The sequence below is a fragment of the Diabrotica virgifera genome, chromosome 4 (genome assembly GCF_917563875.1).
Source record: "Diabrotica virgifera virgifera chromosome 4, PGI_DIABVI_V3a".
Lineage (NCBI taxonomy): Eukaryota > Metazoa > Arthropoda > Insecta > Coleoptera > Chrysomelidae > Diabrotica > Diabrotica virgifera.
In genome coordinates, this window is record NC_065446.1 from 250,407,623 (window position 1) to 250,423,428 (window position 15,806).

The 15,806-nt window shown below is 33.5% G+C and overlaps 1 protein-coding gene across 1 annotated transcript in view; it reads left to right on the forward strand.

Annotated features, from left to right (window-relative positions):
• Positions 1-605: 605 nt before the first annotated feature.
• The window catches only part of LOC114326875 (exocyst complex component 5), a 40,312-nt gene continuing 25,111 nt past the window's right edge, over positions 606-15,806 (forward strand). The window contains exons 1-9 of the mRNA XM_050648847.1: positions 606-772; positions 826-953; positions 3,314-3,431; positions 4,206-4,403; positions 6,688-6,749; positions 10,019-10,202; positions 12,499-12,716; positions 14,759-14,869; positions 14,925-15,020. Of these exons, the coding sequence (XP_050504804.1) occupies positions 740-772; positions 826-953; positions 3,314-3,431; positions 4,206-4,403; positions 6,688-6,749; positions 10,019-10,202; positions 12,499-12,716; positions 14,759-14,869; positions 14,925-15,020 (1,148 nt within the window). The 5' untranslated portion in view covers positions 606-739. The remainder of the gene's footprint in view (positions 773-825; positions 954-3,313; positions 3,432-4,205; positions 4,404-6,687; positions 6,750-10,018; positions 10,203-12,498; positions 12,717-14,758; positions 14,870-14,924; positions 15,021-15,806) is intronic.

Sequence of the window (15,806 nt, forward strand, 5' to 3'; positions counted from 1 at the left end):
GCAGTATCTATAAACTCTTTAAACATGTAAGGATCGAGAATAAGTAGCCAAAATATTGCCAACGTCAGAGAGACTGAATAAGACACATAAAAAAGAAGTACATAGTAATAAAACAGGTTGGTTCGATGGTCAATGCAATCCCTCGGTAAACGAAAATTATCAAAGCAGACTAAAAATAATTAAAAGAGATGAATAAGAGAAACCGTTAACCATGTTTAAAAACCAAGTTACAGAAAAAGTGACGACAGATATATAAAACAAATGAGATCTTTTCTGGAAGAGTTGGAATGAAAAAGAATTCTGTTAGTTTTTAAAACGATATAGGAAATTGGCACGATTAAAAGTAAGAAAAGTCATCCGAGCAGTATAGAAAAAATAGTCCAATTGTTGGTACAATACAATAGTTTGAATAACTCCAAAAAAGTCATATATTTCAAAGGTGTCTGATGATTTTGCTTTAATATAAAACGTATAAAACAGGCTGCTCAAATTACATAATATGTCTGACATAAATAAAAAACAATAAATCCCAACAAAAAAAACTAACAAATATTTTATTAAAATTAGAAATGAAAATGTAATCTAGACTGTAGACAACACACATTGCGTAATAAAAAGTAAACGTCAAAACATAACCAAAAATTAAATCTAAAATCTAGTAAATGATGTCAACATAAAACGCCTACAATATTATTTATATTTTATTAAATTTAAGTTACTAACAAAATAATTATTCAAAATGATGCAACAATATATGAAAGAATTAGAGCAGGTAAATTTCTAAATGAACAGATTTTTCAATTTTATTAACCCATCACTTTTAAGGAACCATTTGATGCTGAAGAGTTTGTAGAACGTTTAGCTTGGAGGACTTTAGCTGAATCTAAAGGAGATGGAGAGGAACATGAGATTAACCCTGCTCTTTTACATGAGTCTTTTGTACAAGCTATAAAGTGAGTATATGAACTATTTTTCATTTAAGTTAGTAGTTTGGTTCTCGAAAGTTTCTATTAGAACAAAATGGACAAAATAACCTTAAATTGTCGATTCATTTATGACTCTATATCTCCCATTCTTCCTCTGACTCCTTCTCCATTCTAATGCTGGCCTTCCTCTTGTACTTCTATTCCATGGAACATATTTTAAGGTTCATGGAACATCGTTCATCTTTGATTCCCATTACATGCCTGTACCATAAAAGTTGTTTGAATTCTATTGTATCTGCGGTATTGTAAATCCTTCCTGTTTTTCTTCTTTCTTTCTTCATTTGGGATGTGATATCCGATATGCTCTTTTTGGATTATCCATTTCTACTACTTCAACTACTTCTAGTTTTTTCTTCTCTTTCATTGGCGAGGAACCGCAAAGTGGGCGATGCCTGGTGGCGAAATTGAAAAGCATCAACTCATGGAAAACATTGACTTTGCCATTAACTTGTGTACATATTTGCGGTCAGTTTATGTTGTAATTAACAATAATTTCGACTTAAAAAAACTATTGCAGTGTTCCTCAGTATTCATTCCTATTATACTCTACGTAATGACCTAAATTAACCAATGCCAAATCACACATTTTGTTAATTTAACGTTTGTGTTAAACGTAGTATTTTTAATGTTTAAGCATAGAATAAATGAATAAAATGTAGTATATATTCTGTACATAGAATGTACATTGTTATGAAAAGTATCCCGACCACTTCGTAATTTCCAGAACACAATTATTATAAAATAAATTCACCTACTTAGTTTCCAAGTTTCCAGTTTTTATTTGATTAAAAATTGTTATCTGTCGGTGTAAAATAAACTGTAGTGTACCTATTAATTAAATTAAAAACAAAATTAGAAATCCTAAGATAAATTAATAATTTTCAGAACGCTGTGTGATTATCGGGGGCCAGATTTTTTTATGAAAAAAAGGTAAAAACAAATCGGTAGTTAGCATCAAATTTTAATAAATGCATACAGATTAAACATAATTTTGAGTCGTCTTTAACTTATATGATGTCTTAGTTGCAAAACTTAGTGGTTACTTTGGCAAAACACTCCTGTAAATGATTTTAATTTAACGTTTTAGAACTGTGAATTCAAATGACAAAATGAATTGTTTTCCTAGCGTTGTCGTCCATCTTTGAAATTTTGAGCGCCCTCTGTTGGAATTTAATTTTGCGAATTGTCATTTGACAACATTCAGATCCGTACGTCAAACTTGGTTCTGCAACTGACTTGTAGATTGTCATTTTTGTTCATAAACTAATTTTAGGACATTAAAATAAAAAAGTTAAGTGTTTGCACCACATTTCGGCCCTGTTGTATTTTCTGCTGGATGTCCAGTTTCAATGTTCCTTACTTCACTATCGCTGTCTCTAGGTATTTAAATCCTTCACATTTTTTTGTATCTTTAATCAAGAGTTGTGGGTCTCTTTCTTTGTCGTTTATTACACATGAAGGTTATATTTTATTACACATGAATAATCAATGAATGCATTATCAGGTAAAGCACTACTTGAATGAGCACTAAAAATTAAAACATCCAAAAAAATTCTATGAACAGATTAAATTTGTGATTTCTTTATAACACGTTAAGCCCCAAAGAATAGTTGCTTTCAGCAAACTCCTTTCGCCTCATGCCAAAAGTGCCTGTCAGTTGCTTAAACACGATAATATCATAGACATATCGATGGGTTTTTGACAAAACATCGTAAGTTACAAAACGCACATTTTTCAGGAGACGACTTCTTCTAACAACTTTTTGGCTAATATAACTAAAAATTTTAAACTATGATAAATTAGTAGATTAGTAAATTATTTACTAATTTATGATAGTTTAAAAATTTTAATTATATTAACCAAAAAGTTGTTAGAAGAAACAGTTGTCTCCTGAAAAATGTGTGTTTTGTCGCTTATGATGTTTTGTCATAAACCCATCGATATATGTATATATAACATAGACTGAGCAGTCTGTAGAGCTGCTGTGAAGTGACTATATCATCTTTTTTTATTGTTTGTGTTGTCTCACTCTTACAAATGGGAAAGCGACGACAGTACCTTTTAAGTAAGAAGTAGAAGTGCTAGAAAGAGACAGAATGAACAAGCACAAGAGTCCTTATTGTCAGTACGAGCCACAGGTATGCTCGATCTATGTTAATAAAGATAACTAAGAATATACTGTGGTCTAAAGTGGTACTCATCCTCTATAGTAAAAACATGCTGTGCACCAAGCTACATCCTATATTTTTAGTCTGGTATTGTTATATAATTTTTTAGCATACTGAAAACATTATTTGTTTAAACATTTGCTTTTTGTTATATTTTAGAGATCTTAATTTACTTCATGAACGGCAACAAAAGAAATGTGAAAAATTAGAAGTTGTGGTTAGGGAAGATGAAGCAACCTTTTTCCAAGAAATATATAATTTACTTGAACAAAATAAGGTAACTATCAGAATCTCATTTGTTTGATATCAAAATGTAATTTTCATATTTAATAACCGTTAATTTATGCTTGTTACAGTTTATTGAAATCAGATCTACTTCAGCATAATCTAATATTGAGTATCAAAATGATACAAGTGTTCTTTGTGATGTTGCTACAGTCGGAAAAATGAAAGAATACTCATGAACGATCACATCAATCAGATATTTTGTATTTGCTATCTTTTTCTATAACAAACGTTTGTTATTTACAGAAAAAGACAGCAAATACAAAATAAGTGATTCATGTGATCTTTCATGAGTATTCTTTCATTTTTCCGACTGTATATGATCTGGTCCTAGTCTTTCTGTTGAATTCCTAGAGTTTTTAGTGATTGTTATGGCAGTGGGGATATGCTATTTGCTCGAGATCTATTTTTATTGGGCTTTACCAGTTGCCTCTCTATTTTTTTTATCACAGCAGCTAAACCTGGCAAAAGTTTACATTACTAGGTATCCCCAAAAATTTTGTTTTCAGTTGTAAGCATATGCCTTGTATGGCCGTATTTGTTATACCTATGTAATATGTTTGAAGTGTTTATTGTAATCTTCTTCATGTGGCTTGTCCGTTTCGAAAGTTGGCAATTAACATGGCTATTCTGACTTTATTTACAGCAGATCTAAATAGTTCGGCAAATGACAATCCAAACCATTGCTGCAAGTTTTGGAGCCACAAGTGTCTCCTCCTCCCTGGACCCCTTATGCCGTTATTATAATCAAATATTTATATTTTAGCAAGCCATGGATACTTTTCAAGAGTTGGATGGAAAAATCAATCATGTAGCAACAAAAGTACTGCATTTAGGAGACCAGTTGGACAGTGTCAATGGGCCTAGATCTAGAGTAGTAGATGCCTTAAAGTTAATGATACATTTAACAGAGTTCTTGTCTGAGGAATCAGTATTAACACCTATCTTTACAAGACCAGAATTGGTAAGTGACATTCTCTATTATATGTAATTCATATTATAAGTCAGTGTGGTCCAACCTTTTAGACGTTGCGGGCCGTATTAAATTTGAAATTATTATGAAGGGCCAGAGAACTCGACTCGTTCAAAAAAAGTTTATTTAAAAAAATAATATACAAACGAAATATTATTTACAAGTATTTTATTTGATTAACAATTTACATGTTATGTTTAAAGTTTAACATAAAATTAAAAATCAATGGGATATTTGAGGCAAGGGTTTATCCTGTACTAACTTTTGCACATCTATATCCATGCTAGTCGTAGTGAGTCCAATACACGCTTCCAGAGAATCGTTTTCCATGCGATTACGTGGTTTAGATTTGATATGCTTCAAAGCAGAAAATGTACTTTCACATATATACATACTACCAAACATTGAATATAGTTTCAACGCAAAGTTACGTAGTTTAGGAAAACGATCCTTGGAGACTAACTTTCAAAAGGTACTAATGTCTTCATTTTTCTTTGCTTGAAAAAACGAATCGGACAGTAGTTCCCACAGCTCTAATTGGTATTCTGCTGATTGGTTCTGGATGTTGACTCCCATTGGATTGTTAAAAAGCTCAAGATCGGGTTTTAGTGTATCAAATTCCGAAAACCTTTCATCGAATTCTCTTTTTATTTCTGTAAGAACTTTTGCAAACCTCGAGAAATCGACCATGGTTTCTTCTTGATTTATTTCGAAACACGCAAGAAAATGTGTGAGGTCGTTTATTTTCATGCAGTTTTCGAAAAGATCAAGTTTTTTGCGAACTGTCTCAATTTGACCAACCAACTGTGATACTGTCTTATTTTTCACCTGGAGTTGTATTAATGTGTTCAAGTGAGAGGTACTGTCTGTTAGAAATGCCAGTTCATGAAGAAATGTTTTGTTCTTAAGCTTTGATATAAATACGTCCGTGTTAATAACAATTTCCGTTTCAAAAAACAGTAAGATCTCTTTTCTTAAAGAAAAAAAATTTCTAGGGCCTTTACTTGCGACCTGCACTCAAACAGCATATCTCTGAATGGAGGGGGACGTCCTTATATTTAGTATTTAATTCCTCCAAGAAAGAGATGAATTTTCGGTGTCGATGAGCTCTGTTTCCTCCTTTTAAGCTGTTTACTATCTGCACTACAGGTTTCATAGTATCATTGATTTTAATTATCTTTCCACAGAGAGCCTCTTGATGGATAATGCAATGAAACATAACACAGTTAACACCATTTTTCCGCAAAAGTCCAGCCAATCCCGTTATGCGTCCCGTCATTGCTTTTGCTCCGTCGGTGCAAACGCAAGAGTACTTTTGAAAACCGCCTATATTTTTCACAGCGTCACTAACTGCTTCAAATATATTTATACCTTTGGTCCAGTCTTCCATGTGGTGCAGTTTTAGAAGTTCCTCAGTTACACAAAAATCTTCACTGATGCATCTAACAAAAATTAATAGCTGATTTTTGTCAGTAATATCAACAGATTCGTCCAGGGCTAAGGAGTAGTACAAACATTCACGAATTGTGTCGACCATTTTTTTAAATACATGAGTATTCAGCTCATCAACTCTTCTAGATACAGTTTGATGGGAAACTGAAACACATTCAAAATTTTTGGCCATCTTTTTATCTCGCTGGGCAAAGGATCGTGCCATTTTAACGGCACACCGCTTGACCATTTCTCCATTTCTAAATGCTTTTTTGATGCTGCTAAGCTTGATGATTGAAGAGCTGTCGGTTTTGTAAATAGAGATTTTTGTTTATTCAATTTAGCTTTAAGTTCTTTTACAAGAGTATTGCGAGCTTCACCTTGATACTTGTCGTATTTTGTTTTGTGCTGGGTTTCATAATGCCTAATAATATTGTATTCTTTTGATACCGAGAGTACTTTACAAAAAATAATGCACTGAGGTTTGCCTTTTAATTCGATGAAGAAATATTGATTTTCCAATTTTCCTTAGAACGTACGATTCTCTTCGAAAATTTTGCGTTTTTGGCACTACTCATTCTGAATTTAACATTCAATTTATTCGCCACTGTTAATTCAACACGACACTTGCAGCTGACTGAAGCTAACTGCCCGCTCGTCGGGAGTGACGAAAAGTTAAACAGGGTTGGAACAGGTAAAAGTTATCAATGGCAATATTTTTGAAATGTGTTTGCGGGGGCCGCAGTTTAACGAGCCTCGGGTCGCATGCGGCCCGCGTGCCTGAGGTTGGACCACACTGTTATAAGTCATCAGAGCTCATGGTTCTCATAATAAATGTTTTTAGATAGATGATGCTGCCGATGTGATCCAAAAATTATACCTTATATCTCAAGATTTACCTCCCAAGTAAGTACGGTTTTAAAGTTCAAATGTTCAATGTTTTCCAATAACTAGATCTCACAACGTTTTTCTAATGGTGAATGTACACTGTAGACTTTTGCATAGATTTACTCTCGCTAAAGATGTCCTAGACATAAATTTCTACTGGACATGGTGTTGAGAGCAGCCTCGCCAGAGTTAGTCTTTGATTTCAGTAGAGAAAAATAAATCTAGCTATACTTTAGTGGACACACCGTCTCGAGTTCCTGGCCAGGCTCAGGAACCGCAAATATCGGAGAACACCGCGTATACTACTCTGGAACAGATAACAGCAAACATTAATTAGGTGTCGGTATTATATTGACAGAAGAAGTTTCAAAATCTGTTGACAACTTCATCCCAGTCTCAGCAAGAGTTATGCTCATACAACTGAAAGCAAGGCCAATCGACATTAATATAATTCAAGTGTATGCACCTACAACAGAAGGAACAGAAGAAGAGCTAGAAGAACTATACCGTAGCATTGATGAAGTCGTGAAAAGGTTGAAAAGGCAAGACCTAACAATTGTCATGGGTGACTTCAATGCCAAAGTTGGGGCTAGCAAAACATCATCTGCAGTTGGACCATTTGGACTAGGAAACCGGAACGATCGGGGAGATACATTGGAAATTTTTGCGGAAGCAAATCAATTAGTAATAACGAACACCTGGTTTAAGTTACACCCAAGGAAACTGTACACCTGGAAATCTACACAGGATTCTGTGGGAAGGATTGTGAGAAATCAGATTGATTACATACTAGTAAATAAGAGGTATAAGAACAGCTGTAGGTACATATGTCAAAACATACCCGGGGGCAGACATAAATTCTGATCATGTACCAGTTGTAGGTAATTTCAAAGTCAGAATGAAGAGGGTTACAAGTAAGTCGATGAAGAGGTATGATATTAGAAAACTGAAAGATCCCAATGTTCAACTGAAGGTGAGTGAAAACCTCAATACAAAGATGCTAAAATGCAGAAATGCAGGAATTATAGATGAAAGTCAAACCGTCATACAAGAAACACTGAGAGAAATAAAAGAACAACACCTGAAGAAAGATACAGAGAAACGGAAATCATGGATGACCGATGAAATACTCGAGCTTATGGATCAGAGAAAAAAGAACAAAGAAAATCTCAGAGAATATAAAAGAATACATACCATCGTCAGAAGAAAGATAAGAGAAACAAAAAACAGAACAATGTCAAGAAATAGAGGAGTATCAGAGTCGATATGACAATTTCAATGTCCATCGAAAGGTGAAGGAAATAGCTGGAAAGTTCCGAAAAGGCAGCCGCGGAAAAATAACAGCTGATGAAGGCAATCTTGCCATAACCAAAGAAGATGCAAAGAAAGTATGGGAAGAATACTTGGGGAAACTTTTCCACGACCTTAGAACAGGAAAAGAACCCACCATTGAAGATAATTCAGGTCCCGAAATCCTACCAGAAGAAGTAACCACAGCCATCAGACAAATGAAGGATGGAAAGGCACCGGGACTTGATCAAATACCTGCAGAACTGCTAAAGCTATTAGATGGAGCACAAATAAAAATAATAGCTGAAATATTTAATGACATATACAAGGCAGGAAAAATACCAACAGAGTGGCTCAAATCTGAGTTTGTACCGTTGCCCAAAAACCCAGGAGCAAAAGTTTGTGAAGACGATAGGACCATAAGCCTAATGAACCATCTTCTCAAGCTGTTTTTAAAAGTCATCCATAATAGAATTTACCGAAAATGCGAAGAACAAATTGCGCCCAATCAGTTTGGATTTGTGAACGCCGTTGGTACGAGGGAGGCTTTATTTAGCGTGCAGGTGTTGTTTCAGAAATGTAGAGATGTCAGCTGTGATGTTTTTGCATGCCTGATTGACTACAAAAAGGCTTTCGATAGAGTCCGACATGAACAAATGATGGAAGTGCTGAAGAGGACAGGGATTGACGGAAGAGACCTGAAAATAATAGCTAACCTGTATTGGAATCAATCAGCACTGCTCCGAATAGATGGAGAATATACAGATCAGGTCAAAATCTTAAGGGGAGTGAGACGGATGCATAATTTCACCGCTGATATTCAATCTGTACTCAGAGCACATTTTTGAAGAGGCTCTAAAAGATATTGATGAAGGCATCTCAATAAATGGAGTCAACCTCAGTAACCTGCGATATGCGGATGATACAATAGTGTTTTCCAATACCATAAAAGGGCTGCAAAACTTAATGAATAAAATAACTGAAACCAGTAGAACATATGGACTAGATATAAACACCAGCAAAACCAAGCTAATGATCATGAGCAAGCAAAACATAACTGGAGTAAATCTGTATGTGAACCAAATGAGAATTGAACGTGTCTCACAATACAACTATTTGGGAACTATAATCAATGAGTCGTGGGACAATACTCAACAGATTAAATGTCGCATCGGAAAGGCAAAGAGTGTATTCTTGACTATGAGCTCTGTGTTCAAGAGCCATGACATCACTCTAAAAACAAAAATAAGGCTCCTTAAATGTTACGTGTACTCAGTGCTTCTATACGGAGTAGAAACGTGGACATTGAAGGCGGAAACTCTATCGAAACTTCAACCTTTTGAGCTATGGTTGTATAGAAGGATCCTGAAGATACCATGGACAGACAAAGTCACCAATGAAGAAGTACTACGGAGGATGAACACAACCGCAGATTTAGTCAACATCGTGAAGGACCGTAAGCTGCAGTAGTTAGGGCATATAATGAGAAATCAAGGCAGATACGAGCTACTCCAGTGCATTTTACAAGGTAAAATTGAAGGAAAAAGGGCCCCAGGACGAAGAAGAATATCCTGGCTTGCTAACCTGAGAGCATGGTATAGAAAGACCTCAACACATCTATTCCGTATAGCAACTAACAAAGTCATCATAGCCAGAATGATCGCCAACGTTCGGAACGGACAGACACCCTAAGAAGAAGACCGTCTCGAATATGTTGCTAGAGACACTTTAAACTATTTGATCGACTAAATAGAGTAACCTAGTCTAAAGAGAGAGTGATATTTCACAGAACGAAACTACATAGGTATTTACCATATCCGAAAAAATTAAATGGTATAAAAATATGACATTAAAATTAATTGAATTGACTGAAGTGCATCCCGAATTGTGGAATGTTTCATTGAAGGACTACAGTAAGTCTTTCTGAAGCTGAAATTGACCCTCTTTTCTGTTTATCATTGGTTCTACTTTCACTAATAAACATTACTTTGTTTCAGATTTGATGTTGCTAAGAGAAAAATTGAAAGAAAATACTCGGATATAGAAAAATCTTTAATAGAGGAATTCGTTCTAGCTATGGATAACGAAAATTTAAATAGAATGAAAGAAATAGCTACCGTTTTATCTCAGTTTAAAGGATATTCCCAGTGCGTAGATGCTTATATTGATCATAGTCAAATGGTATGTATAAAATATCTAATACAATATAATAGTTGTTCCATTCTATCTTTGCACAAAAATGTCATGATTCATTTGCAAACAAGTTAAATCAAAACATAAGTGAAACATACGTCGATATGTAATATCATTGATTTGCACTAGTACTATCAATGTAATGACAATTTGTAAATTAGAAAATATTAGTTGTCTCTTTAGTGAAGTATTTTCAATGGGAAATAAGCCACAATTTTACCAAAAAAATGAATTTATTAACGTTTCGACGCCCAAGTCGGGTGTCGTTGTTTTTTTTTGGTAAAATTGTGGCTTATTTCCCATTGAAAATACTTCATTATAAAAATGCCACAATAAAATTGTCTCATTAGTGTAAAAAATAAATACTTACCGGAAGTAATCAAATTAAGAGAGCAACAGTTAGTCGTTCTAAAAATTATGTTTGAAGGTAAATATTACAATGACATATTTATACAAAAACTAAAAGTTTAAATAATATGAAAAACCAAATAAACAATAAATGTAAATAAACCAATAAATACAACAAATGCGCTAATTTCACTGTCACTGAAGATGATAAACGTCAAAATTCATAGTAAACATGGTATCAAAGACATGCAGTATTATTTATCCTTGTTTAATGATAAACTTATTGTTATTAATTATTTATATGGGAAATAAGCCACAATTAAAATGAAAAAAATAATTTTATTAACGTTTCGACGCCCAAATCGGGTGCCGTTGTCAAAATACAAAATATTACTAAAATAAACTAAAGTGTTGTTGCTAAGCAAAAAAATTCTTCTAATAATTTATTTAATCTCACTCATTTATATTGGCAATTCAGACATATATTATACATTTTAAAGTAGAAGACTTTAAAATGATATTGCCAATATTTATGAGTTGCGTTCCTGGGACGACTTACTGAAAGATAGTTCATTCGATTACATGAAATTAACCCCAACTCAAGAATATCCGTCATAAAATATTAAAATATTAAACTTATTGTTATAAGCATATTGTTATTCCTATGGACAAGCTGCTTAATGTTGCGATACTAGTTTCTGTGAGTAAAAAAGTGACCTAATATAAAAAGTAATTCGTGAATAATTTCATGCATGTGCAAAGTTACGATGGAAGAACTATATAACACATAGAAGTTTTCTAAAATTTGCAAACCAACGAATTGCTGGAGCAAAGAACTATTGATATATAAGACGGCTCTTGTTTCGTTTTAAAACGAAAGGATTATTTATTTATATTTGTTTTACTCCTATCTGAGTATGCGGGACCATTTTTCGTTGGAATTTTACCGCGCTGGACAGGTGAGAATTGAGATGCAACTCTTAGATCTCCCTCAGCCTTTTTTGCTCCAGCAATTCCTTGGTTTGCAAATTTTAGAAATCACGAAGGTGTTACCAGATAATTGGTCACAATAAAGTTTTGTTTTTAATATTTAATGATTTCATTTGATGTTTTTAGCCGATGTCGCCACGGCATCCATATGGTGCTTCTCAGTGGCTTTTTTCAGTGTGACACAAGTGACAGAAAAAAAGGTACGTCCGTGATACATACACATTTATAACATTTATTCCAGTTGTTGATAGATAGCGCTATAATCGGAAAAATAATTTAGGTATTTACCCATTATTTACCTAATACATATCTATACGACTATAATTTTTTAAAGTTCTTCTCAGTCTTTCAGTGTGTCATTATTTTAAGAATGTAGAGAATCATAGCATGACATTTTAGTTAAATCTGACAGTTGTCAGAATTGTTCCTACTTAATCGTAATTTGGTATAAAAACAAATCAATTGTGTTTATTCCATTTATAAAAAAGTATGTTCTTTGAATTGTATAGTCTTATAAATTGTACAGATTAGCGCCATCTATCAACAACTAGAATAAATGTTACAAATGACTTTAATCACGGACCTACCTTTTTTTCTGTTACTTCCAACTTAATGCGTTAGAAAGAAATCGAAAAACTGTGACGCACTGAAAGATGCCTCTGAGAAGGAGTATACCATCATGTTATTTCGTTGTCAGTCGATACTGGCAGCCCGAATTTTAGTTTGTTCACAGATAGTCAAATATGCACTCTCTGATGATAACCTAATAAGGTTTGAAACTGGTTAGAGTGCTTTTGATGCTCTCTGAACAAACTGAAATATAAGACGGGTCTTGTTTCGTTTTACAACGAAATGATTATTAATTTATTTTGTACATAATTTATTTTAAATAAATATTTATTGAGTATTGTTGGATTATGTCAACTAAAGTACTGTTATTTTTTAGGGATGTCTGTCGAGCAAGGACGTATTTGCTAACTTTTTAACGCTTTGTAAATACAATCATGAAATAATTGTCAAGGTATTTAATAACCCAGAACAAGTGATGGCAAAATTTGTACTGAACATATTTCAACTCAAACTCGTCGAATACATCGATCAGAGATTGAATTCCAAGTTAGGAACCTATGGCTATTTACAAGTATTATATGAGTTATATTATAAGTAAGTTATATCATCATTGATGCTACTGCCCTAGTTGAGCCTAGACTTTCCCAAGTTTATACCTCCATTCGCTCCTATGTCTTGCAGTCTCTTGTCCTGGCGCCAGATGGTCAAACTGATCTTTTTGATATCCTTAACCATGTACAGGATTTATATTAGCATCCAAAAAATAAGAGTAATCCATATCGATTTAATTTATAAACCAGGTAAAAGTTTGTATAAATCTTTGAAACACAGTAATCAGTTGGTGACGTTGTCTAGAAAACTTTTCTTCTTTGTCGGAAGGGCAGAGAAAATAATGTACATCTCTCATAAAATTTTTCTTGTAAGGGATAGGGATGTACAGGATTTATATTAGCATCCAAAAAATAAGAGTAATCTATATCGATTTAATTTTTAATGTCTTAAACAAATATTATTTACATGTACTGTTTACATTACGTAAATAGGTGACATTGTTTTTGCAATTTACGCCACTCGTTTTGAAAATACCGAATTATGTTACTATGAGTAATTCACGGTCACATTCAGGTGTAGTCAATCATAACAAAACAATTACGATTTATTTATAGATAGATTTATTTATAGATACTATATTTATAGATAGATTATTCATTATTCAGACATCGACGTGGTTAGATCAGATACGTTGGCCACCAACTAGTTACTGTCGTATTTAGTGTTCTAAATAAATATATTCTGGGAAATAGTGTTTTAACAAATCAACCCCATCATCGGGGGTTATAACCCCCGTACCGCCATAACCAAACCATTCCTTCATCTAACCTAGGCCTACTACTGAGAATGATTATTTTGAGTTACTTATTGTACTCCAATTTCAATAGTGCCATAACCCTAAAAAATGAAAAATCTTGTTTTTTTGGCCTAACACGCTCCTTTAGGTGTTGCCTTCATTGTGAAATAATGCCATATAATTTAGTTATCTTAGAATCTGCATAGTGCGATTTTGTCGTTATTACAATTTCCGGTTTTGGCTCTCTCAGCATTAGCAAGCGCGCCACAAGACAGGTTACGTTACGCTTTGGTCGAGAATGGATGTGTGATAAGTACCGTTCATTTTTAAATATTGCCCTAACATGTCATAAATGCATTTGTTAGCCAAGAAAAATTATTCAAGTAAAACTTCTCTAGTTTCAAAATCTGTGATATGGCAGGTTGATACGCCCTAATCCTCGAATTTTGAATATGGGTGTTTGAATTCCCATAAAATTGATTTGGTTGTTTAAATAGTTCGAAATGATATCCCTTTTTCCGCTACCCCTGTGTTCCTCTTATCGATATCGCAGTTGCGGAATGTGATATCGGTCGAGCGGGTACCACACTTGAAATCGAAGATTCTTCCCCTATGATATAAGGAACCAGATGCCTTCAGAACTCGAGTGGATACACACGCGAAATAGTGTTTACTTCGTCGTTGATGGTTTGATTGTAAGTTTTTACCTTTTATTTGTTATTACCTATATATCTCCTTTGTTTTCGTTTTGAAATATTTACCAACCAATTAATTTGAATTTGTGTATATTACTGTATTGCGCTTATGGAGAACTTCCACTTTCTCTCAATATTGGCTATCAGAAGGTATAAATTCTTAGCAGGTGTTGTAATTAGTGTTTATTGCTTGTTTTTTATTTTATTAATTGCCTCGTACAGTACCTGCTATTAGTAAACATACAATGGGTGCCTTAGCAATAACGCCTTATCATATTTTAAGGGTGAATTTCAGGGTAAAGCGATGTTAATAACTAAAAATAAATACTAGCATTAGATAACTACACACATAATCAACGCAAGTGCAGATTTTGGTTAACTTAGATAAGGAAGTTGCAGAAAAAAAAATAAAAGAGTTCACATAACATCTTGTTTTTGCTCTCCTGAAAAGTTTGGGATTTCAGGGTTATGATACTAATGAAGTCGGGATGCGATATATACGTATGTAATATGTCGGGATTGCTTTCTGCGGTTTAAATTGAAACTACATTTATTTCTGGAATTCGATATTTCGTTGATTATTTTTTTTTTAGGACTAATCAGTTATCTAATGATTTGAGCATATTTAACATGGGAAATGACAAGAACTTTTTATCGAAGTTAACGACAAATATTTTTAACAAATATATTAGTGATTATATCACGTAAGTATGTAATTTTAAATTTCATTTTCAAATATTTACCAAGCAATATTTTTAGGATGGAATTAAAAGGTCTGAAAGATAGGTGTTCTGCAAATTTACAAAAATATTATGAATCCAAAGGTCATCAGAAGAAGCAGATTCAGTCAGGAGGGTGAGTATATTTTTTACAGTTTATATATTATACTTTAGCTCAAACAGGCTCTAGAGGCCCAAGGCTTCAATGGTTTTCTTCCATTTCTTCCTATCTTGTGTTAGGTTATTCCAGTTTTGTACTCCTAACAATTCCAAGTCTTCTTTTGCCGATTCCTTCCATTTTCTTCGTGGTGGTCCTCTTTTTATTTTTGTGCCAGCTTCAGTATTTATTAATTCTTTGAGAACTCTTCCTTCCTCTATTCTAGCTACATGTCCGAGCTCTTTTAGTCTTTGAACGTTAGCAATGTTTATTTGTTCTTCTTCTCCAGATATGCTCATCTGCTATACCTCCATATATTCTTCTGAGTATCTTCCGCTCCCAAAATAAAATAATTTTTTGGTAAAATTGTGGCTTATTTCCCATTAAAAATAGTTGATTATAAAAAATGCCACAAGGAAATAGCTTCAGAACAACATAAATATCTATTGTTTGTTTTTTAACCAAGAGAAGTGATTCAAATTTACCGCGCCGTAATGCTTGTTTCTAATTGGTCCAACCGCATTCAAGTTTACTCCACTTTTATTAAATTTTGACACTAATGACATTTATGAAATTTTGGCACGTCTGTCATTTTATAGATTAATTATTAAGTCTATCGGCGATTTTTGTGTTTTCTGCAATATTCCTTTAATTTTTAGATTTTTAGTCCACTTTTATATAAAAACAGTTGTTTCTAGAACTCTTTAGCGATGTGTTAGTATAATATAATATGTATGGATTATCATCGAAAGCTGATATGATCAA